Source organism: Heptranchias perlo, chromosome 3 (genome assembly GCF_035084215.1).
Source record: "Heptranchias perlo isolate sHepPer1 chromosome 3, sHepPer1.hap1, whole genome shotgun sequence".
NCBI classification, from domain to species: Eukaryota; Metazoa; Chordata; class Chondrichthyes; order Hexanchiformes; family Hexanchidae; genus Heptranchias; species Heptranchias perlo.
Window position 1 is genome coordinate 37,474,938 of NC_090327.1, and position 27,957 is coordinate 37,502,894.

The 27,957-nt window shown below is 43.6% G+C and overlaps 1 protein-coding gene across 2 annotated transcripts in view; it reads right to left on the minus strand.

Annotated features, from left to right (window-relative positions):
• Window positions 1-27,957, minus strand: part of ccdc12 (coiled-coil domain containing 12) — a 77,537-nt gene that overhangs the window by 25,233 nt on the left and 24,347 nt on the right. For both annotated transcript variants that reach the window (XM_067978866.1, XM_067978864.1), the window contains exon 2: window positions 1,086-1,162. In XM_067978866.1, the coding sequence (XP_067834967.1) occupies window positions 1,086-1,162 (77 nt within the window). The remainder of the gene's footprint in view (window positions 1-1,085; window positions 1,163-27,957) is intronic.

Sequence of the window (27,957 nt, forward strand, 5' to 3'; positions counted from 1 at the left end):
TTAACTCCACTGTTGGATTAGGAACCAACTTACTGGGGCCAATGCACTGCCGTTTAGAAACCCCTCAATGGTAAAATGTTAGGAGCAGCTGCAAGCCTCCAGGTGTCATTAAGCAGCCTGCCACTTGACTGGGAAAATCAGCATCAACTTGCCTCAGTTCATTGTGAATTCCACACGTTTCTAAACAGCAGTGTTTCAACATGCTCTCCCCTCCCTCCCAAAGTAGACCTTAAAGAGAAAGACAGATTATTATCCGATGATATATGTTAAGCCGAGGTCCTGCCTGCCTTTTCGGGATGGACATCAAAGATCCTACAGCGCTATTCGAAGAGCAGGGAGTACTCCTTAAAAGTCTTCAGAAAATCTACAAAGGGTTGCTGGCAGCCAGAAGGTAAGGAAGAGCAGAATAAGAGAATATAAACATGTAGCAAAGGTGTTGCTGAAGATAATTTGGTTCAAACCCCCATTACACATGAAGCACAACACTGAGCAGCGATGTTGCCGAGTGGTGAAGAATGTGATACTCATAGCACTTCACCCCTTCATGTTTTAAATGCACCTCTTAGTGTCAAACTGTAAAAATCTTCCTGCTCATGCGACACCACTCATGGGAGATGGTGCGTGCGGTCACATGGGACACCGCAGCACCAACGGAATGGCAGCACCTCATGCCACCTCTTCATTACATTGCAAATGGAGAATGACTAACTGTATGTTTAGCCTCCTTGATGGCTCCTTGGCAAATCCCGTTCGGTACTAGGCCACAGAGACCATGAAAGTCTCAGGTTTTATAATAGGGTCATCACAATTGGCCTCAGCGCCCTTGGTTGGTTGGGGGTGGGGTGAATTCGGAATTCACTCTAGATCCTCTCCTAAGACGCCTACTGGAAAGTGTGCTTGTGTGGCTGGCGGACAAGGACAGAATAGGGTAAAACTGTGACGTCCCTCATGATCAAGCAGCCCGTCCAGACTCACATGACGAATGGTCATACAAAGCTCATTTGCATATATGAGTCAGTATGAAAAGGGAAGGAAAAAAGGGGTGGAAATAACATTGAGATTGTCAGTAAACACAATCTGCTCACCTGTGCTTCACCTCTTCCTCATCTTCGTCCTCTCTGAGCTGTTTATTCACTGGCTCTCCTTCATCTTGGTCTTGATTCTGTAGACCAAAAATGTAAAATATAACTGGTTCACAGTGCCCACATTACGCTATTAATCTCGCATGTACCGTAATGTCCTACTAGATCACAGCTCGTTCAGTTCTTCAAATAGAGTTAACATTTAATCCAGGTGAAAAATGCATTGTTTGGTACCAGGGTCAATTCCTGGTTTCTGCCGAGTTGGATGACCGCAGCCAGGTCAGCGGTTGAGGTGCTACAACTGGCTTTGAACCTTCCTCTCATATTCCTCAAGCTCCAAGTACACTATCCTACATGGGCTTCCTCCTTCTTGCATCCTCACTGTGTTGAAATCAACACTCATCACACCATCTACTTCTCTTCCTCATTCTTCTCCAGGACCTCAGAACTGTGGAGCTCCTTCCCCCCAACCCCCGGTCTTCCCTTCTTCCTGCTTTTAAAACCTAAACTTGGCATCACCTGATCATTACATATTCATTCATATCATCTGCTCTTTTCAGCCCTGGTATTTTCCTCCACTTTGGGCTGATATGGACGGACACAGCTTAGTTGGTAGCGCTCTCGTCTCGGAGTCTGTTGGTAGTGGGTTCAAGCCACACACCTTTGTTGAGCGTATGATGTGGGCTTATACTTCAGTGCAATCCTGAGGGAGATTGCAGCCTGTTACTCACTCCCATGTACCCATTATGCTATAAATAAACCTCCCGAATGCCTTGATTAGATTCCAGCTTGTAACTCACTCCTGGCTATCTGTTGTTCTATATATAAACCACCCGAACACCTCAATTAGATTCCAGCTTGCAGTTCACTCCTGGGTATGTTATTCTGCATACATAGAAATATACAGAAGTTACAACATGGAAACAGGACAGTCATCCGACAGGCGAGCAAATATTCCCAATCACATTTACCCACCGTGATCCCATATCCCTTCATCCCCTTTTCTTTCATCCACCAATCCAATCTAGTCTTGAGTGCTGACCTAGTTTCTGCCTCAAGCACTCACCCTGGAAGTGAATTCCACAGATTCAACTCTTAAAAAAAAGTTTCTAAATCTCTTACATTAAATCCTGTAGCTTTGGCCACTCGTTCGCGACTCCTCAATTACTGGAAACAATCTGCTCCTATCCACCCAGACCCATCCTTTCATAATTTTAAACACTTCTATTATATAGCCCGTAATCTGCACTGTTCTAATGAAAAAAGCCCCATTGTTTCAAGTCTTTCTTCGTATTTATGTTTCTTCATACCAGGCAGAGAATCTGCGCTGTACCTTTCTATACAAATCATCTGAACCCCTCAAGCCTGTAACTCACTCCCACATATCCATTATTCTATATATAAACCATCTAAACCCACAAGTACCTTGTCCTATCCAACTTGATAACTGTGTGGATAAGGATGAAGGCTGCAGGGAGGATGTCCAGAATGCTAACCATGGCACTATGGAGCATGAGCCAGTCCAGGGGTGGGGGGGGGGGGGGGGGGGGGTGGTGAGGATCAGAATAGAAAGGTTGTAGTCATAGAGGATTCTATAAATCAGGGGGATAGATAGCGTCCTGTGCAGTCACAACCAAGAATCTGGGAGGGTGTGTCGCCTACCTGGTGCAAGGGCAAAGGACATCTCAGAGCAACTGGAGAGGAAGATGGAAAGGGAGGGGGAGGATCCAGTTGTTGTGGCCCATGTTGGCACCAATGACATAAGGAAGAGGTCCTGCTAACGGAATATCAGAAGCTAAGAACTAAATTAAAGCAGGACCTCATGGGTGGTAATCTCAGGTTTACTACCCGAGCCATATGCTAATTGGCATAAGGATAGGCAGATCAGAAAGGTGAATACGTGGCTGAAAGAGTGATGTGGGAAGGAGGGGTTCCATTTCATGGGACACTGACACCAGTACTGGGACAGGAAGGAGCTGTATCACTGGGACGGGCTCCACCTGATGGGACCAGAGTCCTAGCGGAAAGGGGAAATAGGACAGTGCATAAGGCTTTAAACTAGCAAGATTGGGGAGGGATCTGGTAGCAATAACAAAATCTTAAAGATAAAAGAAACAGGAGGTGAATGTAAAGGTCAGACCAGGGTAAGGAATAATGATAACATAAACGGTCAAGGAACAAATGCAGTTCTAAAACAGAAGTATAAAAGGACTTTTAAAAATAAAGTAAAAGGAACAACTATTAAAGATGAATTAAACTGCTTGTACAGCAACGTACACAGCGTCCAAAAAAAAAAATGGGGGAAATGGAGGCAATAATCCGTTGCGAGGAACTGGATGTAGTAGGAATAACTGAAACATGGCTACATAAAGAACAGGACTGGCAAATTGCAGACTGTAACATAATCAGAAAGGATAGGGAAGGAAGGGGGTGGGGGAGGGTGGAGGAGCTATACTAATTCGAGATAACAATCGCAGTAGAAAAAAGGGACACAATAGAAGGATAGAAATAGAATCCATATGGATTGAAATAAAAGATAAGTAGGGATCGATCACACTAATAGGGGTATACCACAGACCACCTAATAGTGGAAAGGAGGTGGAGGAAGAAATATTTAAGTAAATGTGTGAAATGAGTAAGGACATAGAATAATAATCATGGGAGATTTTAACTATCCCCAAATAAACTGGCAAGAGAAGGTAGGTAAAGGGTTACAGGGAATTGAGTTTTTACAATGTGTGCATGATTCCTTTCTTACCCAGTATGTAAAAAGCCAAAGAGAGGAAGCACTGTTGGTTCTAGGAATGGGAAATGAACCAGAACAGATAGGAGATGTAAGCGTAGGGGAACATCTAGGCAATAGCGATCACAACTTATTAAGGTTTAAGATAAAGATTGAGAACAACGTAAGAAAGACAAAGACCAAAGTGATAAATTGGAAAAAGCTGATTTTCAGGGGATGAGAATAAAACTAGGGAAAATAAAGTGGAAACATTTACTCATAAACAAAGAAATAAATATCAGTGGGAAACATTTAAAATGATCAATAAAGTCCAGGAGAAAAATATCCCACTAAAAAGCAAAAACAAATTAGCCAGTAATGATACACCATGGATGAATAAAGAAATAAGGGCAAAATTGAAACTGAAGAAAAAGGCATACGCTAAGTACATAGACAACAAAGGAGAGGATGACAAAAGGGAATGCAAAAAGGTTAAGAAAGAAGTATAAAAAAACAATTAGGAAGGCAAAGAGAAACTACAAAATTAAATTATCAAGGAATGTAAAAAGAAAAAGAGTAAAGTATTTCACAGACACATAAATAACCAAAGAAAAATCAGGATGGAGAAAGGGCCACTAAGGGATGCACACGATAAACTCACAGGTAATGACAGTGAAATGGCAGAAATATTAAATAATTACTTTGCCTCAGTATTTGCCAGGGAGACTAACATGGTGGGCGTGACATGAGAAGAAAAGATCAAAAAAGATAAAGACACTTAAGATAGAAATGGGGGAGATAATTGATAAATTAACCAAACTGAGAGAGGATAAAGTCCCTGGTCCGGATGGATTGCATCCGCGCATTTTAAAAGAAGTTAGGGAAGAATTAGCAGAGGAATTATTACATATATATATAAAAATTCATTAGAAAAGGGAATAGTGCCAAAGGACTGGTGGACAGCTAATATAATTCCTATATTTAAAAAGGGAGATAGAACCAGTCCAGGGAACTATAGACCAATTAGCTTAGTGTCGGTGGTAGGAAAGATAATGGAATCCTCACTTAAAGATGTAACAGAAAAACATCTAGAAACCGAAAATATAATAAAGAATAGCCAGCACGGATTTCAAAAGGGAAGGTCATGCTTGACCAACCTTACTGAATGCTTTGAAGTAGTAACAGAAAGGGTAGACAAGAGTAATGCAGTAGATGTAATATATTTGGATTTTCAAAAGGCCTTTGATAAGGTGCTGCATAGTAGACTCATGACCAAGGTCAGAGCATGTGGAGTCAAAGACTAAGTAGCAGAACTGGCTACAAAAGAGAAAACAGATCATTTACATAAACGATTTGGACTCGGGAATCGGAGGTACAATTTCAAAATTTGCAGACGACACCAAATTGGCGGATATAGTTAATACTGAGGAGGACTGCAACAAAATACAGGAAAACATTAATAAACTTGCAAAATGGGCGTGTAATTGGCAAATGAATTTCAAGAAAGATAAGTGTGAGGTATTACATTTTGGTAGGAAAAATAAGGGGCCGACATACTGCTTGGATAATAAATCTAAACTGGATAGAGGGGGCAGAGGGATCTGGGGGTACAGATACACAAATCACTAAAAGTAACGACAGAGGTTAATATGACCACTAAAAAAGCAAGTCAAGCACTGGGGTTCATTTCGAGAGGGATGGAATTGAAAAGCAGAGAAGTTATGTTAAGTTTGAATAAAACCTTGGTTAGACCACACTTGGAGTACTGTGAACAGTTAACATAACGTAAGAAATGGGAGGAGTAGGTCATACGGCCCCTCGAGCCTGCTCCGCCATTTAATAAGATCATGGCTGATCTTTGACCTCAACTCCACTTTCCCGCCCAATTCCCATATCCCATGATTCCCTTAGAGTGCAAAAATCTATCGATTTCAGTCTTTAATATATTCAACAACTGAGCATCCACAGCCCTCTGGGGTAGAGAATTCCAAAAATTTACCACCCTCTCAGCAAAGAAATTTCTCCTCATCTTAGTCCTAGGTCGCCCACTCCTTATCCTGAGACCATGCCCCCTAGTTCAAGATTCTCCAGCCAGAGGAAAAAGCCTCTTCGCATCTACCCTGTCAAGCCCTCTATGAATTTTACACATTTCAATGAGATCACCTCTCATTCTTCTAAACTCCAGAGAATATGGGCCCATTCTACTCACTCTCTACTCATAGGACAACCCACTCATCCCAAGAATCAGTCGAGTGAACCTTCGTTGACCGCCTCTAAGGCAAGTATATCCTTCCTTTGGTAAAGAGACCAAGACTGAAGACTGTACACAGTGCTCCAGGTGTGATCTCACCAAAGCCCTGTACAATTGTAGCAAGACTTCCTTACTCTTGTATTCCAACCCCTTTGCAATAAGGTCAATATACCTTTGCCTTCCTAATTGCTTGCTTCTGTGTTGCATGGACAAGGACACCCAAGTCTCTCTGAACATCAACATTTAGTAGTTTCTTACCATTTAAAAAATATTCTATTTTTCTATTCTTCCTACCAAAGTGAATAACCTCACATTTCCCCACATTATATTCCATCTGCCACCTTCTTGCCCACTCACTTAACCTATCCATATCCCTTTGCAGACTCTTTGTATCCTTACTTTCCCACCTAGCTTTGTAGCATCAGCAAACTTGGATATGTTACCATCGGTCCCTTCATCTAAGTCATTAATATAGATTGTAAATAGCTGACGCCCAAGCACCGATCCTTGCGGCACTCCACTAGTTACAGCCTGTCAACCTGAAAATGACCCGTTTATCCCTACTCTCTGATTTCTGTCCATTAGCCAATCCTTTGTCTATGCTAATTTATTACCCCCAACCCCATGAGCCCTTATCTTGTGTAATAACTTTTCGTGTGGCACCTTATCGAATACCTTTTGAAAATCCAAATATACTACATCCTCTGGTTCCCCTTTGTCTACCCTGCTAGTTATATCCTCAAAACACTAATAGATTTGTCAAACATGATTTCCCTTTCATAAAACAATGTTGACTCTGCCTAATCATACTATGATTTTCTAAATGCCCTGTTACCACTTCCTTAATAAAGGATTCCAGCATTTTCCCAACGACTGATGTCAGGCTAACTGGCCTGTAGTTCCCTGTTTTCTCTCTCCCTCCTTTCTTGAATAGCGGTGTTACATTTGCTACCTTCCAATCCACTGGGGCCATTCTAGAATCTAGGCAATTTTGGAACATTACAACCAATGCATCCACTATCTCTGCAGCCACCTCTTTTAGAACCCTAGGATGTAGGCCATCAGGTCCAGGGGATCTGTCGGCTTTTAGTCCCCTTAATTTCTCCAGTAATTTTTCCTTTACTAATATTAATTACTTTAAGTTCCTCACTCTCACTAGCTCCTTGGTTCCCCACTACTTCTGGTATGCTTTTTGTGTCTTCTACTGTGAAGACAGATACAAAATACTTGTTTAACATCTCGGCCACTTGCTTATTCCCCATTATAATTTCTCCTTTCTCAGCCTCTAAGGGACCCATGTTTACTTTTGCAACTCTCTTCCTTTTTACATACTTGTAGGAGCTCTTACAATCTGTTTCTATATTTCTTGCTAGTTTACTCTCATATTCTGTTTTCTCCCTCTATCAATTTTTTGGTCATTCTTTGCTGGTTTCTAAAGCTCTCCCAATCCTCAGGCTTACTTCTCTTCTTGGCAACATTATAAGCCTCTTCTTTTAATCTAATACTATCCTGAACTTCTTTAGTTAGCCACAGATGGATCACTTTCCCCCTGGAATTTTTATTTCTCAATGGAATGGATGTTTGTTGAGAATTATGAATTATTTCTTTAAATGTTTGCCATTGCTTATCTACTGTCATACCTTTTAATCTAATTTCCCAATCCACCTTAGCCAACTCACCCCTCATACCTATGTAACTGGCTTTGTTTAAGCTTAAGACTCTAGTTTCTGACTTAAGTACATCACTCTTGAATTCAATGTGAAATTCTATCTGATTATGATCACTCTTCCCCAGAGGATCCCTTACTATGAGATTACTAATTAACCCTGTCTCATTACACAAGACAAGATCTGAAATAGTCTGTTCCCTGGTTGGCTCCATGACGTATTGTTCTAGGAAATGGCCTTGAATGCATTTCACGAACTTGTCCTCCAAACTACCATTGCCAATTTGATTTGTTCGGTCTATATTAAGATTAAAGTCCCCCACGTTCTAGTCTCCATATTATAAAAAGGACATAGAGGCACTGGAGAAGGTGCAAAAAAGATTTACTAGGATGATACCAGAACTGAGGGGTTATACCTATCAGGAAAAGTTGAGCAGGCTGGGACTCTTTTCTCTAGAAAAAAGACTGAGGGGTGACCTGATAGAGGTCTTTAAGATTATGAAAGGCTTTGATAGAATAGACACAGAGAAGATGTTTTCACTTGCGGGGAAAACCAAAACTAGGGGCCATAAACATAAGATAGTCACTAAAAAATCCAAAAGGGAATTCAGGAGAAACTTCTTTACCCAGAGAGTGGTTAGAATGTAGAACTCGCTACTACAAGAAGTAGTTGAGGCGACTAGCATAGATTAAGGGGAAGCATTTAAGGGGAAGGTAAATGAACACATGAGGGAGAAAGGAATAGTAGGATATGCTGATAGGGTTAGATGAAGTAGAGAGGGAGGAGGCTCGTGTGCAGCATAAACACAGGCATGGACCTGTTGTGCCGAATGGTCTGTTTCTGTGTTGTACATTCTATGTAGAGCAGAGAAGTTAAAGGGGAGACCTAACAGAGGTATTTAAAATTATGAGGGGGTTTTAATAGAGCATGTAGGGAGAAACTGTTTCCTCTGGCTAATGGGTCGGTAACCAGAGGTCATAGATTTAAAATAATCGGCAAAAGAACTAGAGGGAAATGAGAAAGGAATAGAAGGATATGCTGATAGGGTTAGTTGGAGTAGGGAGGCTCGTGTGAAGCATAAACACCAGCATGGACCTGTTGGGCCAGTTTCTGCACTGTACATTCTATGTATTTCTATGTATTTCTATGTAACCCTCCTTGGTTAAATTGCAGCCCATAACTCACTCCCATCTGTATGGAATCATAAAATGGTTACAGCACAGGAGACCGCCATTCGGCCCATCAAGCCAGTGCCGGCTCTTTGTACGAACAATCCAGTTAGTCCCATTGTCATGCTCTTTCCCCTGCAAATTTTTTTATCTTTAGCTATTTATCCAATTCCATTTGAAAGCCATGATTGAATCTGCTTCCTCCACCCTTTCAGGCAGCGCATTCCAGATCATAACAACTCGCTGCGTAAAAAAGTTTTTTCTCATATCGCCTTTGGTTCTTTTGCCAATCACCTTAAATCTGTGTCCTCTCAATCCTTCTGCCAATGGGAACAGTTTCTCTTTATTTACTTTATCTAAACCCTTCATGATTTTGAACACTTCTATCAAATCTCCTCTCAACCTTCTCTGCTCTAAGGAAACCAACCCCAGCTTCCCCAGTCTATCCACGTAAGTCTCAACAAAAACATTTTCAGGGTGTGTTTTGGCAAACTGCCTTCCTCTTCTGAATTGAACAATTGTGGGTTACAGTTTAACTGAGTACTGGTGTCAGCTGTGGATCAGTTGGTAGCATTCTCATCTTTGAGTCAGAGGTTGTGGGTTCAATTCCCACTCCAGCAACTCGAGCACAAAATTTAGGCCGTCACTCCAGTGCAGTCCAGGTGACGGCTTTCGGAAGAGAGGTTAAACCCGACCCTATTTGCCCTCTCAGGTGGACGTGAAAGATCCCATAGCGCTATTTCGAAGAACAGCACGGGAGTGTCTCCCCAGTGTCCTGGCCAATATTTATCCCTCAACCAACATCAGGCTAACAGATTATCTGGTCATTATCACATTGCTGTTTGTGGGACCTTGCTGTGTGCAAATTGGCTGCCGTGTTTCCTACATTACAAACAACAGTGACTACACTTCATAAGTAATTAATTGGCTGTAAAACGCCTTGGGATGTCCTGAGGCCATGAAAATGTAAGTCTGTCTTTCTTTTTGGTACCTCACCCACGATCGCCAATCCTGACCTCAGCTGACGTCCATACATTAACTCCTTCCAGCAGGGGTCACTGGATAGTGATCAGGAGTGGGAACTCTGGCTGATTTTTCTTCTCTCCCTTGTTAGCCCAGCAGTACTAATATCACTTTGTGCCCAAGCTCCATCCCGGCCGAGTTCGATTAACTCATCACACACCACTAAGGGGAAGTTTTGTGTTACGGACTCACATCCACTGCTTTGAGACAGTACGAAACTCAATTTCAGTGCACAGTCACCAGAATGATACCGAGGCTAACAGGGTTAAATTATGAGGGCAGATTGCGTAAAGTTGGCTTGTATTCCCTTGAGTTTAGAAGATCGAGGGGTGATCTGATTGTGGTGTTTAAAATGATAAAGGGATTTGATAGGGTAGATAGAGAAAAACTATTTCCGCTGGTGAGGAATCCAGAACCGGGGGGACACAATCTTAAAATTAGAGCCAGGCCATTTAGAAGTGAAATCAGGAAGCACTTTTTCACACAAAGGGTAGTGGAAATCTGGAACACTCCCCCTTAAAAGGCTGTGGATGCTAGGAAAATTTAAACTTTCAAGACTGAGGTCAATAGATTTTTGTTGGGTATGAGTAGCGAGGGAAATGGAGCAAAGGCGGGTAAATGCAGTTGAGGTATAGATCAGTCATAATCTAACTGAACAGCAGAGCAGGCATGAGAGCCTGAAAGGTTGACTCCTGTTTCTATGTTCCTAATTCACTCTCTGACCCTCATGATCTTCAGGCCATCAGTCTGGGCTGGATCCCAGTGTCATTCCCACGGAAAACACCAAGCTGCTCAGGAAACCTATATGCCAGTGGTTTAAAACAGAGCAGTACAAATTCCAGTCCCTGAACTCTGGCAACTCCATTCTATTTCTGTTTCATACATTCACTGATTTGTCCTATTTGGATTTCATGGGCCTGAAGGCTTGACAACAGCTGTTCTTAGCTGCTCGATTGATAGATAAATCCTAAATCAGAACACCAAGCATCTGTAGGCTGAGATAATTTGCAAGTTAACGGGATGGTCGATTTAAACCAGCATCGCTGAAACAGTCATCTAACTATGTTCAATTTGCACAACTTCAATTACATCACCAACAGTTGATTTGGAGTGGCTGCAACGAAGCAATAATGGTGGCGTGCATAGGTGCGGGTGGGTTCAACTTATGGTCATTACACAATGGAAGTCAGTTCTGATACTGGAATACAAGCTCACGGCAGGCTTCATTAATCACCGACCACATAAAAGACACTGCAAGGCACTCAGACGCTACTACTTGGTCACTGTTGCAATCCTGTCAACAAAAGATGATTCTTGTGAAAGACAGATTTTCTACTTCCAAAACCACCAAGGGTATGGATAAGGAAGGCCATTTGGCACATTGTGACTCATTCATCCTGAAAAAATACCCAGTCTTTCTATTACAGCATCTAATTGTTTCTTAAATGATTCCAGAGTTTTCACCCTCACTACTTTACCTGGAAGTCCATTCCATATCTTGATCAATCTGTGTAAAGAACTCCCCGACATCGGTTCCAACCAAGTTTGCTATCTGCCACTTTTCCTATGCTCCTGATTTAACTTCCAGTGTTCTGGATTGACCTTTTCTACACTGTTCATTACCTTACATATAAGTATCAGCCTTGGCTCAATGGTAACACACTTGCCTCTGAGTCAGAAGGTTGTGGGTTCAAGCCCATTCCAAAGACTTGAGCACATCATCTAGGCTCACACTCTAGTACCAAGAGAGTGCTGGACTGTCGGAGGGGCTGTCTTTCGGACGATACCAGGTTTCCTTGATCAGAATAGGTACCCTGGCCAACATTTATCCCTCAACCAACACCACCAAAATCGGTTATTTGGTCATTTATCTCATGGCTGTTTGTGTGACCTTGCTGTGTGCTTTGTCTGTCTACATAACAGTGGCTGCGTTTCAAAAGTAATTCATTGGCTGTGAACTGCGTTGGGATGTCCTAAGGATGTGAAAGGCGCTATATAAATGCCTCTTTCTTTCTTTATGAGGCCCCTTCTTAATCACCTCTTTTCAAGGCCATAAAGCTGAAGTAGCTCCAATCTTTTCTCATCACTCGGTCTACCAAAACTGATTTAAAATTTCCCTCCCACCAGTTCATTTCCCGATCTCTTGAATGCACGGCCCCCATGCTAGATACAGTTCCACACATGTCAGCAGCCCTTCTGTACCGTACCCAATTAGCTACACTGAGAGAGAGCCTGGACAGTGGGTGTTGGTAGGTTGCTGTCCTCATCCATTGTCCACATAAACACATTCTTCATCAGAAACTAGTGGACAACATTCAGGTTGGAAGAATTCCTCCTACCTAGGTGTGCTGAGGCCAATTGTAGCACCTGTAACGGCTGCCCAGGTTGAGATGAATCAACTCAGCATAGACCAGGGATCAAATGTGGGACAAGTCTCACATCATGGTGTGAATTTACCAACTGTGACATGTAGAATCCTATTAGCTTCCGCTTAATCACTAAAGTTATAATCTCCCCTTTTTTTCCCTCACTACCCCCCAACACCCTACACTGCTCCCTGTCCTAGGAGGACAAATCCAACCCGGTCAATTACCGCCCTACCAGCCTCCTCCCAATCATCAGCAAAGTGGCAGAAGGAGTGTTCAACAGTGTTATTGAGCAACACTTACTCACCAATAAGCTGCTCACCGATATTCAGTTTGGGTTCTGCCAGGACCATTCGGCTCGAGACCTCATTACAACCTTGGTCCAAACATGGACATAAGAGCTGAATTCCAGAGGTTGAGGCTAGAGTGACTGTCCTTGACATCAAGGCTACATTCTACCAAGTCCGGCACCAAGGAGCCCTAGTAAAACTGAAGTCAATGGGGACCAAAGGGAAAATTCTCCAGTGGCTGAATTCATACTTGGCATAAAGGAAGGTGGTTGTGGCCGTTGGAGGCCAATCATCTCAGCTCCAGAACATTGCTACAAGAGTTCTTCAGGGCAGCAACCTTGGCCCAACTATCTTCAGCTGCTTCATCAATGACTTTCCCTTCAGCAGGTGGTCAGAAGTGGAGCTGTTCGCTGATGATCGCACAGTGTTCAACTCCATTAGCTATTCCTCAGATAATGAAGCAGTTTATGTCCGTATCCAGCAAGACCTGGACAGCATCCAGGATTGGGCTGATAAGTGGTAAGTAGTATTCACGCCACGCAAGTGCTAGTCAATGACCATCTCCAACAGGACAGCGCCTTCCTTGACGTTTAATGGCATTACCATTACTGAGTCCCCCACCATCAACATCAACAACGATGAGGAAGAATTTCTTCACGCAGAGGGTTGTGAATCTTTGGAATTCTCTATCCCAGAGGGCTGTGGATGCTGAGTCATTGAATATATTAAAGGCTGAGATGGATAGATTTTTGGACTCTAGGGGAATCAAGGGATATGGGGATCGGGCTGGAAAGTGGAGTTGAGGTTGAAGATCAGCCATGATCTTTTTGAAAGGCAGAGCAGGCTCGAGGGGCCAATGGCCTACTCCTGCTGCTATTTCGTATGTTTCTTATGTTCTTATCCTGGGGGTCACCATTGACCAGAAACTCAACTGGACCATCCAGATAAATCTCTCCCTTTCCCTCTCTCCCACAACAGTGTCTGTTCTTCCACACCCTTCTTTCCAGCAAATGCCACTCTTCTATGTTCAGGTTTCCCACCTCTCACTATTCCGTGCCTGGCCTCCTGCTCTCCTCTTTCCAGCAAACACTGCATATCTCTCTCCAAATCTCCCACTCCCTGATCACAGACACCTGGTCTCCCCACCCTGAAGCAGTGACAGTGCACGGAACAGTCATCACACATTAAAATAAAGACTTCCTGCTCTTTGGGAGCCAAGTGACTGAATGATATTGCATGCACGCATCATTAAATTTTCTTGGCTGGAAAATAGTGAGTCATCTTATATGCAAGTCACCTGTACGATAGTTATGATGGTTATGCTGGAGTTTCAGTTTTGGATGAAGAGCAGGCAGTAACTCAGCAGAACCTTTTCCCAGGAATTGAAAAGGTGAGGCAGTCAATGATAGTGGAGATTTGTACAGGCTATGGCTTGACCTGCTAAATAATCTATTCTTGTTTATTTCCTTACACACATCACTTAAACGCTCACAGACACTATAATCTTTCTCACACGACAAAGCATATTCTCAGGTACAGGAGCAGCCCCCCACTGGTTGTAATTTAGCAGAGAACTCCGCCTGCACCTCACTAGCCTACGGGCGTTCAAAAGCAGCTCAAACCTTCCAAGTGCATAAGCATGTCCTAGCCTGTCTCTCCTACTTACTGAAAGCAGATACTATTTAAATGCATTGACAGATTAAATTATTTCCCACCCAAATTAACTATTTTGAAAGAGGTTTTAAGGGAGAATCGAACTCTTGCAACCTCAGCAGGTGTTAACCTCCCTCCACCTTGTTTCCAGATCAGGTACGGTGATAGGTGTGACACAGCCATTACCTTGCCTGCCTCTCCACGTACCATAAGCTACCTGGGAGGCAATGAGAGGCCTGATGGTGAACTTGTAACGCATAGTTGCAGTTGCTCAACCAGCTACAGACACAGAGTGGCTGCGTGAAATCTTCAAACTATATTCACTTGTACTGTGAGAAAATGCTGAACTGGACAATTATAGATTGTGTCCTTCCAAACTCAGGTTGTGAGTTTGTGAGCTGTACTCGAGTGAAGTGTCTGTAGTTAAAGGTCTGTCACTGGTGCTGAGAGGCAATGAATTGCAACATCACAAATAGTTGAGTATTGCAAAATGCTAAAACGCACTAAACTCAGCACAAGTTTCACAAGCCTCCAGCAAGGCTAGAAAATAAAAACATTTTGCCCCCCCCACGGGATGGTGGAGGTATGGAACGGACACCCAGGGAGGGTTAGTTCACGTTCAATTGGCTTTTTCAAAAAGGAGTTTGATTGAAAGATGTTGAGAAGAGGGAACCGAGGACTCTAAAAGAACTACTTGATTTTTTTTTCAGGGGAGTTAGGGAAAGGAATTCAGTTTTCATTGAAATAGGGAGCCAACAGGAGGTGTGGGAGGGATGTCCACAATACAATCATCCCATATGGACGAAGGGTGCAGCAACTCGCCAAGGCTTCTTCGACTGCACCTCCCAAACCAATGACCTCTACCACCTAGAAGGACAAGGACAGCAGGCACATGGGAACAACACCGCCGGCACGTTCCCCTCCAAGTCACACAGCATCCTGACTTGGAAATATATTGCCGTTCCTTCATCGTCACTGGGTCAAAATCCTGGAACTCCCTAACTTAAAAGCACTGTGGGAGAACCTTCACCACACGGACTGCAGCAGTTCAAGGTGGCGGCTCACCACCATCTTCTTGAGGGCAATTAGAGATGGTTCACTATTCTCCGCCTGGGAAAGGAACCAGCCATCCCTACCCAGCCTGGCCTATATATAACTCCAGTCCCACATGACATGGCTGACTCTTAATGCCCTCTGAAGTGGCCGAGCAAGCCACCCAATTGTAAACAATTGCTGTAAAGTCCATTAATAAGAAAGTCAGACAGACCTATTGACAATGACCCAAGCATCGTATCAGGAGAAGACTAAGACAAGCTCAACCTTACAAAGCACTCTTTGGCAACATGAGAGTGTGACCCATAGCCTTGTAATTACAGATTCATATCAATCAGTCAATATCCCATACTCGGCCATCACCATCCCTGCCCCAACTGCAGGATAGGCCCATCAAAGGTGGGGGCACAGTGGTATACAGTTGAGTGGGAGTGGCCCTGGGAGTCCTTAACATTAACTCCAGATCCCATGAAGTCTAATAGCTTCAGGGTAAACAAAATCAAGGAAACCTCCTGCTGATCACCACTGACCCCCACAACTGATGAATCAGTACTGTTCCATGTTGAACATCACTTGAAGAATGCTGAGGGAAGCAAAGGACAGAATGTACTCTGGGTGGGAGACTTCAATGTCCATTACCAAGACTGGCTCCATCACTGACCAAGCTGGCTGAGTCCTGAATGATGCAGCGGTCAGACTGAACCTGCGCCAGGTGGTGAGGGAACCAACTTGACCTTGTCCTCACCCGTCTACCTGTCACAGACACATCTGTCCACATTAGCACGAGAAGAAGTGACCAGTGCACAGTCCTTGCAAAGACAATGTCGTGTCTCCACCATGAGGACATCCCCCATTGTGTAGTGTGGCACCATCATCATGCTCAGCGGAGTTGACTAAGGACAGACTGAGCAACTGAAAACTGGGCATCCACAAGGCACTGTGGGCCATCAACAGCGGCAGAATTGTATACTACCAAAATCTGCAGCCCCGTGGCAGGTACATCGCTCATTCCTTGATCACCATCAAGCCAGGAGACCAACCCTGGTTCAATTCCTATAGTAGAAGGCATGATGTGGAGATGCCGGTGATGGACTGGGGTGGACAAATGTAAGGAGTCGCACAACACCAGGTTATAGTCCAACAGCTTTATTTGAAATCACAATTTGCTCCGAAAGCTTGTGATTTCAAATATAGCTGTTGGACTATAACCTGGTGTTGTGCGACTCCTTACATATAGTAGAAGGGCCAGAGGCAGACCTGGCATATTTTAGAATGAGGTATTGGCCTAGTGAGGCTACTACACAGAGCTACCTGCATGCTAGACATCAAAAGTAGCAGACTATAGACAGAGCTAAGCACTCTACAATTAACAGATCATAGCAAAGATCTGTAGCCCTACCACATCCAGCTAAGAATGGCAGTGGACAACCAGGCAACTAACAGAAGAAGGGGGCTCCACGAATCATCCTCAACCCTGGTGGAGCCCAGAAGGTCAGTGCAAGAGACCAGACTGAAGTGTTTGCAAGTGTCTTCAGCCAAAAGTCCCAAGTGGATGATCATACTTGGCCTCCTCCTGAGGTCCCCACCGTAAGAGATATCAGTGTCCAGCCAATTCAGTTCACCTCATGTGATATTAAACAGCTGAGTGCAGTGGACAAAGCAACAGCTATGGACCTTGACAATATCTTAGCTGAAGTGCTGAAAACCTGTGCACCGTTGCTAGCTACTCCCCTAGCCGAGCTGTTCCAGTACAGCTACGACACTGGTATCTACCTGACAATGTGCCAAGTATGTCTTATCAACAAAAAGACAGAATAAATCTAACCCGGACAATTCCCAGCCTTTCAGCCTCCTCCCAATCATCAGCAAAGCAATGGAAGTGGTCTTCAATGATGCCATCAAGCAACACCCAATCACTGATGTTCAGGTTCTACCAGAACCATGTGGCTGCAGACCTCATCACAGCTTTGATCCAGACACAGACGCATGAACCAAATGCCAGAGGAGAGGTGAGAATAGCTGCCCTCGACATTAAGGAAGCATTGGACTGAGTTTGGCACCAAGGGAGGTCAATGGGGTTCAAAAGAGAAACCCTCCTGAAACTCATAGGAAGATGACATAAGGTGACATAAAGAAACATTTTTTTCACTCACTGAGTTGTAATGATCTGGAATGCACTGCCTGAAAGGATGGTGGAAGCAGATTCAACAGTAACTTTCAAAAGGGAATTGGATAAATACTGAGGGAAAAAAAAATACAGGGCTACAGGGAAAGAGCAGGTGAATGGGACTGATTGGATAGCTCTTTCGAAGAGCTGTACAGGCATGATGGGCCAAATGGCCTCTTCCTGTGTTGTACCTACGATGATACTATGATAAGAGCAGGGCATGATACTATGATAAGAGCAGGGCAAAGACTGGGTATTCTGTGACTAGTGGCTCACAACCTTGCTGCTCTTGTTTTTTTTGGTGATAGGGGTAGCAAGGGAGGGTGGTGCTGTTGAAGTAACCTTGGTGAATTGATCCTGTAGGTCATACATACTGCAGCCACAGTGCATCAGCGATGGAGGGAGTGGATATTGGAACCAATGGCAGGGGCAACCATTGCTCTGTCCTGGATGGTGTCAACTTCTTGAGTGTTGTTGCAGGTGCACTCATCCATCACACTCCTGACTTGAGCCCTGTAGATGGTGATGGGGCTTTGAGGGGTCAGGTGATGAGCCACTCACCACAAAGTACCCAACCTCTGTCCCAAACTTGTAGGCATAATGTTTATATGGCCACTACCAAAACCCCCGAAACTGAGCGTTCCACTATTGCAGGGTTCAAAACCCTAACAAAAGACATTTGAAGGAAAGGATTAACTGTGCCCCTTTTAAACAAAGACATCTGAAAACCTGCAAACACAGTGATGTAATAAACTGTGTTCTCGCAAATCCTGTTTTCCCTTAATGATGCTGATGGCATTGGAGAAGTATGAGTTTTGGAATCAAAAGCATTGTACTGCTGATAGATATATAGGTTATTAAATAAATAAGTTAGATGGATAATATTGAGTTTAAAGGATTGTCAGGCTTTTAAAACATAGGCTTTTGCAAACAGAAGCTTTTCAACACAGCAGGGGATAATGTGAGAGAAGTCAACAAGGACATACATTAAAGGCTTCGGATCGGGAAAGCAATAATACGTGTGAAAAGGCATTGGCCTCTCATTCCTATCTGGTAATTTGTTCAAAGAACATCAAATAGTATTGCATCCAGCATTTGGTCAAATGGTATAAGGAATGGATTTGAAACCAGTGAAGCAATCAAAATTGAAGACGTCAGGACCATTAAGAATGACTGCATAGAAATGAAAGAGGCTATCTCTACATGAAAGGCCATAAACAGAGATAGAAAAGGGGTCTTTTACGTTTGAGCACATGGTCTTTTCTACATTAAAGGATCGCCAGTCACATAGTCAATGCCTAAACTGTCAACCGTTGAGGTATGTTAACGATTGAGGCATAACAACAGGGAGCAATTGGACAAAAATTGATACTCCCCAATGCTATGTCCTATTGGTAAAAATATAAAAAGACGACTTTAAGAGAACAGTCCCTTCGCACACAACAGTTACAAGGAACACACACTGCAGTCGAACATCACGCAAGCAGAGGAGGACCTCGTGAACTGAAGAGCTGATCACCTTCAGGCCCTGATGAGAAAAATCATTAGTTTAAAGGTTGTGTATGTGTGTATATATATATATATATATATATATATATAAACAATTCATACACATATCAGGCAAATCATTAAGTCATTACATAATAACGTTGCGAATTATTAAATGTATAACAGGATTTTATACAGGAAAGTCATATGTATGGTTTGATTTTGCTTCATGAATGCTTGTACGAATATCATTAAATAATTACTTTTGATTAACGAAACTACCCGTGAGTGAGAGTGACTTTCTTTGCTTGACTATTTATCCAGTTTCAAGAATCACAAGAAATAAGGATTACCCTAGGTAATCAGGTCTGTTCTTAAAATATGATTGTAAACAATTTTACAACACCAAGTTATAGTCCAGCAATTTTATTTTAAATTCACAAGCTTTCGGAGGCTTCCTCCTTCCTCAGGTGAACGAAATGAAATCCTCGAAATGAAATCGCATTTATAATTCACAGAACAATGCTTGGTGATTACAGACAGTTTTTTCAACTGCCCGTTGCCAAGGCAATCAGTGTGCAGACAGACAGGTGTTACCTGCAAGGTCTCAGAATATACAAATCACCAAAAAAAAACAACAAACAAAAAAAAAACAGATAGAGAGGTAGAAACATAGAAAAGACAGCAACTGACTCGTTATATTAAAAACAGATAACATTTGTTCGCTGGTGGGGTAACGTGTAGCGTGACATGAACCCAAGATCCCGGTTGAGGCCGTCCTCATGGGTGCGGAACTTGGCTATCAATTTCTGCTCGACGATTTTGCGTTGTCGTGTGTCTCGAAGGTCGCCTTGGAGTACGCTTACCCGAAGGTCGGTGGATGAATGTCCATGACTGCTGAAGTGTTCCCCGACTGGGAGGGAACCCTCCTGTCTGGCAATTGTTGCGCGGTGTCCGTTCATCCGTTGTCGCAGCGTCTGCATGGTCTCGCCAATGTACCATGCTCTGGGGCATCCTTTCCTGCAACGTATGAGGTAGACAACATTGGCCGAGTCACAGGAGTATGAACCATGCACGGTTCATACTCCTGTGACTCGGCCAACGTTGTCTACCTCATACGTTGCAGGAAAGGATGCCCCAGAGCATGGTACATTGGCGAGACCATGCAGACGCTGCGACAACGGATGAACGGACACCGCGCAACAATCGCCAGGCAGGAGGGTTCCCTCCCAGTCGGGGAACATTTCAGCAGTCATGGACATTCATCCACCGACCTTCGGGTAAGCGTACTCCAAGGCGGCCTTCGAGACACACGACAACGCAAAATCGTCGAGCAGAAATTGATAGCCAAGTTCCGCACCCATGAGGACGGCCTCAACCGGGATCTTGGGTTCATGTCACGCTACACGTTACCCCACCAGCGAACAAATGTTATCTGTTTTTAATATAACGGGTCAGTTGCTGTCTTTTCTATGTTTCTACCTCTCTATCTCTGTTTTTTTTGTTTGTTGTTTTTTTTTGGTGATTTGTATATTCTGAGACCTTGCAGGTAACACCTGTCTGTCTGCACACTGATTACCTTGGCAACGGGCAGTTGAAAAAACTGTCTGTAATCACCAAGCATTGTTCTGTGAATTATAAATGCGATTTCATTTCGAGGATTTCATTTCGTTCACCTGAGGAAGGAGGAAGCCTCCGAAAGCTTGTGAATTTAAAATAAAATTGCTGGACTATAACTTGGTGTTGTAAAATTGTTTACAATTGTCAACCCCAGTCCATCACCGGCATCTCCACATCTTAAAATATGAAACAGGCCTTTAGGTAAATGCACTGTGTGGTCTGGTACTAAGCCACTTCGAGCAAAAAAAAAGCCACAGGTTCAATCACTGCTCTTTGCTCAGTTCACTGATCTCAGCCAGGGTAGTGATGGGTGCTACAATGTTCTCAGTCGAAGGACTACAGAGATATCATGAGGAATTTAACAACTTACATTTATATAGCACCTTTAACATAGAAAAAGTCCCAAGGTACTTCACAGAGGCTTAATCAGACAAAAATGGACACCAAGCCAAAGAAACACCAGGGCTCCTGATCACTATCCAGTGGCCCCTACTGAAAAGTATGTCCGTATGGCCATCCAATGATGAAAAGCTCACGCTGTGATACCTTCCCACTGTTGAACTGCCGACAGCCAGCGAACACATGAAAAATGGCCATGTGGGCAAGTTACAGGAAGGCCACTAGAACTTGTGGTACCGTTCCCAGGAGGGGTCACAGCTTAGGAGCAGAAAACACTTCTATTTATATAGCACCTTCTGTCTCAAAAACCTCTCAAAGTGCTTCACATAAAATGGATTCATTTGAAGTGCAGTAAATCTTTTATTTTGTAGGCAACATAGTGGCCATTTTGCACACAGCGAGATCCCATAAACAGCAATGAAATGAATGACCAGTTAATTGATTTTTTTTGGCAGTCAGTTGAGGGAATGAACATTGGCCAAGACCCATGCAGAACTCTCCGGTCTCCATCAATGTTTCCCAACGTTACAACAGTGGCTGCAATTCAAAGGTACTTAATTGGCTGTAATACGCTTAAGGTCACCCAAAGGTCGTGAAAGGCGCTATACAAATGTAAGTTCTTTCTTTTCTTTCCTAAATAGTGCCTTGAGATCTTTAAACCTAAACCACTGGAACAAGCATACGGTTTGAAGTCCCAGTCCTCGGTATCCTCAATGATGCGCTCAAGTGCTGGAGAGTGACTTCGACCAACAACATTATGAGCTAAGCTGACACACAAACCAAGTGGGCATCAGTTAAAAATTAATGTTTTTTTAAACAAGTAATCTGGGAAAAGTCTTCGGGAGGGACCAGTTAAAGTAAACAACTTAGATCGAAGACAAGGATAGGAAGCGACTACATTCCTGGCAACATGTGAAATGTAAATTGTACATTTGTGAGGTAAATATTGGAACAGTCCAACCTGCAGAACATTACAGGAAATCGTTTAAAGAGGACTGTTTTCAGAAAAAAGTGTTAAAGGGACCTCATCATTGCCAGAGTAGCAAGCACAGCTTTCTCTTTTGTTATGCAAGTATACAATGATTGAGGGGAAAACTTTCACCCCTCAGTGGATCAATGGGAAAAATGTTGCAGTTCGGTACGGAGTCATCACATCTAACAGACCCAAAGTTCGAATCCCGGTGTAATACTGAGCCATCTATGCCAAAGAGACCCAAAGTTCGATCCCCGTGTGGTACTGGCGACTGATCTTAGGCCTGGCGGTGATAAGGGAAACTATAAATGGCCTGATATCAAAAGCAAAATACTGCGGATGCTGGAAAAACTCAGCAAGTTCTGACAAAGGGTCATCAACCTGAAATATTAACTCTGTTTCTTTCTCCGCAGATGCTGCCTGACTTGCTGAGTATTTACAGTATTTTCTGTTTTTTTTTTATTACAAATGGCCCGAGATGGGGGCCAGGGGTAGAGCAATCAGCCAGGGATCCCCTGCTCCTATTTAGCGAGACCCGCTGGCAAATGCACATTTGTAGATGCCAGATGAGAGTAGGATCGGACTCAACTACACTGCCCACCAGTCAAACATTCATTGTCCAGATTCTCACATGAAGAATGACCAGTTGAGAGAGAGGGTCGCTGCTGCTTGTGGATACGTATAACAGCATGAGTTAGCATCTCCAGGAGAGGAGAGGGAAGGCTAAATAACACAGAAATATAACTTGGGAGTGAACACTACCCTGACCCCACTCCTTTCTGCCCCTCGCCAAAAATTAGCATTCATCTTTGCCTTCACTTTAGTGGAGTTTCAGAACTGGGAACGTGCTCTAGCACAACAGCAAAGGCAAGCGTGCCAAGGCTGACCTGCTCCCATGCCACAGAATATATATATAGGGGCTTTTCCCTTAATGAAACCAGGCTGTCCCCACTGGGAACACTAATGGCAATGACCCTTCTTAAAAGGGGAAAGCAAGTATTTTTTCCATAAGGACTGAAAGGAAAATGGTGGAGGATTCAGCCTGTAGCTATAACTATACACCATGTACTCGTACTCCCAGTTGAGATGTTTTTGAGGAGTTCGGTGGGGTGGGAATGCTGAGGAGTGAAGAACTTTCCCCAGATGCAGTAATGGGAATTTCCCCGACTTCTGATGCAGTTGCCCCGTGTTAGCATATGGTGCCATAGGTACCAACAAGCCTTGCGTGCTTCAACTGAGTCATAATTTTCACGTGTGAACTTAGGCAGGCTATTTAACCATGGGGTTTTAACCATGCCACATTTGGCATTCACAAGTACACAATTATCAGCTTAGGTAGGGGAAGAGGCTATGTCAGTGAAAAATTATGAGAAGTGGGAAGCCAAGCTATTTATTTCTGCTCTGCAGCCTGAGAGACGCTGTAAGTCACCATCTCCGTGTCTGAGATCAATTATTCAGCAGAGGCGTCAAAGTACCATTCCTGGCCATTTGACTCTCTGTATCTCATCATAAAGTGAATGCATTAAACGAGGATTCAGGGTAGTGTGTGAGGAGATTTAAGAATAGGTCAACGCCTGCTCCCCCAGCTGTTCTTGATCAGATCCTATCAATTGGTTGTGTTACAAGATGAAAATACATGATATAAGGATTTGCAAACAATGCTTATATTTCTTTTCTTCAGTCAGGATAAGTCCTCCACCCCCACTTCCTCCCCACAAGCACTCTTTTCGCTTCGCCACTAACCTGGTAGCAAGGACGTCACCTGCCTCACCTAAGCAGGTGACGTCCTTCAGATGAGGTGTTAAGCTGAGGCCCAGTCTACCCCTTCAAGTGGATGTTAAAGACCCCACGGCACTATATGAAGAGTAGGGAGTTGTCCCAGTGCCCTGGCCAACACTTATCCCTCAACCGACATCACAAAAAATAAACAGATCAACTGTTCATTCATCGCATAAGAACATAAGAAATAGGAGCAGGAGTCGGCCATACAGCCTCTTGAGCCTGCTCCGCTATTCAGTAAGATCATGGCTGATCTTCTACCTCAACTCCACTTTCCTATCCTATCCCCATATCCCTTGATTCCCTTAGTGTCCAAAAATCTATTGATCTCAGCCTTGAAAATACTCAACAATTGCATGCACAGCCCTCTAGGGTAGAGAATTCTAAAGATTCACAACCCTGAGTGAAGAATTGTTTCCTTATCTTGGTCCTAAATGGCCGACGCTTTATCTAGTGACCATGACCCTGAGTTCTAGAATCTCATTGCTGTTTATGGGATGTTGATGTGGCAGAATGTTTACTCCATTTGCCTATAAAGGAAGTCACTGCATTTTAAAAATAAATTCATAGCATGAATCACTTTGAGGTGTTTGGACAATGTGATAAAAATCTTATAATATTGGTGCGCTCCCACTGCTGCTTATGAACCAGCTGCTAAAACATAGATGACAGCATCCAGGAAGGATGCACTGATCCTCCCTCCCTGATACAATTAGGCTCCACCAACTGCCGATGGGTAAATATACTGTCCCGTGTTACTGAACCATACTGGCCTGAAGGGCCCAGATTCCATTCCTTGCCTGTACTGAAGTAGGTGATTTCAGCTGAGGCAGGAGTCGGGTGCTACAATTGTCCTCAGGACCCCTGTGCTTGGGAAAAATAAAATCAGCAAGGGTTCCCACTCCTTGTTGCTATTCTGCTGAAAATGCGTTTGTGCCTGCATGAAAGAAGGAGAAAGAGAAAGAGAAAGAGAGAGAGAAAGAATGAACATGTGCAAATAGGATTGGTTTGGCTATAGTTGAATTGCCGGCCAAGACTTACTATCCAGGGTGATTCCAGAGCAGTCACTTGCATGAGATTGACTGATGTGAGTGAAACTGTACCGTAGCGAGGGTCAGCATTTTCAGAAGCCAGAAATTAGCAAAGACAACCCCACAGAGAGATCCAGCTGCACAAGCCCACCTCTCCACAGGTACATCAGTCACCTGAGACACCCCTTTTACATGGCCACCATCTTTTAACAAGTCCGAAACAAGGCAGAGGGCAAAGTCGTGGGACCAAAGCTCCATAAAAGTCCTGATAAAAATCAGTTGATAACACCTCAGAGAAATAAATTTGAGGACTTTCATATAAACAAAAAAAATCTAGAACTTTCCAGAGAGTCCAGTCCAGTACTGGATGGGTAGCAACCCTATTCTCTTTACAAAGGTGATGTTGCCCCATTCCGACTACACTTTCTACCAGCTCCTTGCGTATATTTTTCATGCTTCAAAACGATCAAGTTTTGAGATTTTTGATCCTTTTTTCCCTTAACGGAAAGGGTTTTGGGACTGAGTTATGTTTAAGTCTTGTATTTTAAAACAAAATGAAATTGTACAGGCTTAAAAAGAAACGCGACAAGGAACACGTGTATTGAAGCTAGATGGGCCAGTTTGCGGAATTCAAAACCGTTACCCTGTATGTTCACCCGCTGTCTGTAAAATGAAGCAGTTTAGCAATCCATATCTGGCTTCATCTCACTAAGTGTTTCTCAGCCCACCTTAGGAGAAGTGCACATACGATAGATACAATATTCAGTTCTGATCACAAGGGTCTACTAATGTTATACCCCCAGGTTATGCTATTGTATAATTAGATATTGGGCAGTACAGGCACAATCCTGAACACAAGACACTAGGACCACATAAAGAAATGGCCAGCACTGCTGCACCCAAGGGAATATCTAAGACTGACCTGAAACTTGTATCAGGGGCAGTGGAGGAAGAATGGACTTGACTGAACCGACATTCTGCTTCCAGCCCAACTGTCTCTCTTTGATCGGCAAGACTAAAACTACACCGGCACACAGTATTTGGAGATGGGAATTGGGTGCGTGTTGGTATGGGAGGTACAAGCTTCAACAGGCAGCATCACTGTGAAATGTGAGCTTAATGCGACTCATCAGGGTCAAACGGAAGATAATGATCGCTTGTACATGTACAAATGGCACCCATTTTTCCCTCGTCCTCTCAAAAGAAAATTTCACACTAATATTTCCCAAACTTCACAATCATTAAGGACATTTTAATCTAACCACACACCTACCAAATTTCATCATTCAGAATTCAATTTATTTTCCTGCAAAGGGACATTTATGTAGTGCCTAATGACGCTAAAATTTCTCACAGCACTTCACATACACCAAACTACTCTGGATTGCAGTCAAACACGCAGCTATACTATGTACAGCAAGGTCCCACGAACAGCAATGAAATGAATGACCAACCAAGCTGTTTTTTTGGTGGTGTTGGTTGAGGGAGAAATGAGCTACGCTGACACACAAACCAAGTGGGCATCAGTTAAAAATGAATGACCCTTGGAGTTGTCTTCTGTTCTGTAGGTGTATTTTCAGGACTTTGAGGCCTGTGAGGTGCTAGCGATTACTCTATTTATTATTCAGCATTCCCTGGCTGAGTGTAATTTGAACTGATGCTCGAAAAACCCCAACCGATTAAAAGCAAGAGCCTGTTAATGACCATATTCATGGGAAATCTCACATATATATCGTGCCTTAATTATGTCTGAGTGCTTCCTATACGATGGACAACTTTGAGGTGCAGTGACTGTTGTTATGCATGCTAACATGGGAGCCATTTTTTACATCCTTCTAATGGGACTGCAAATAGGGTACTGCCCGCCCTCTCCAGTGGGTGTTCAAACTGCAATGGGATGATGCCTGGGTTGACATTCTGTAGCCTGAGAAAACTGCTGTGGTTCCTTCAGTCAGTCCCAAAATTTAACAGCACACTATACACTCTCATAACCCTCAACCCTTCGTTTCACCAAAAGACAATCCAGCTCCCTCTAGAATTGGCAGACAATATTCGCCTCTATGGTCTCCCTGGGCAGTCTGTTCCACACATTCTGTGTGGTGCTTTTTTTTTTACCTGTTCTTGGGATGTGGGTGACATGGCAAGACAGTATTTACTGCCTATCCCTAGTTACCCTGAGGGCATTAAGAGCCAACCACATTGTGTGCGACTGCAGTCAAGTGTCGGGGTACAGTAGTGTAGTGGATTTGTTACTTGACCGGTAATCCAGAGGCCTGGACTAATAATCCAGAGAATACGAGTTCAAATCACACTGTAGCAGTTTGAGAATTTGAATACAGTTTAAAAGGAAAACCTGGAAATAAAAAGCTGGTATCAATAAAAGTGACCATGAAGATGTCAGATTGTCATAAAAACCCAACTAGTTCATTGATGTCCTTTAGAGAAGGAGCATGTAGGACCGTGGTGGCTGAAGGCTCTACCAATAACTTGCATTTATGTAGTGTCTTTAACATAGTAAAATGTCCCAAGGCACTTCACAGTAGTGATTATCAAACAAAATTTGACACCGAGCCACATAAGGAGATATTAGGACAGGTGTCCAAAAGCTTGCTCAAATAGGTAGATTTTAGGGAACGTCTTAAAAGAGAGAGGTGTAGAGAAGCAGAGAGGGTTAGGGAGAGAATTCCAGAGCTCTGGGCCTAGGCAGCTGAAGGCGCGGCTGCCAATAGTGGAGCGATTAAAATCGTGGATGCACTGGAGGCCAGAATTGGAGGAACGCAGAGATCCTGGAGGGTTGTAAGGCTGGAGGAGGCTGTCGAAACAGGAAGGGGCGAGGCTATGGAGGGATTTCAAAACATGGACGAAAATTTTTAAATTGCGACGTTGCCGGACCGGGAACCAATGTAGGTCAGCGGCACAGGGGTGATGGATGAACAAGGCATGGTGCAAGTTAGGATACGGGCAGCAGAGTTTTGGATGAGCTCGAGTTAATGGAGGGTGAAAGATGGGAGGCCAGCCAGGAGAGCATAGAATAGTCCAGTCTGGTAACAAAGGCAGGATAAGGGTTTCAGCAGCAGATGAGCTGAGGCAGGGGTGGAGACGGGCAATGTTACAGAGGTGGAGGAAGTAGGCGGTCTTTGTGAAGGAGCAGATATTGGGTCGGAAGTTCATCTCAGGGTCAAAGTTTGCGAACGGTCCGTTCAGACAGTGGTCAGGGAGAGTCG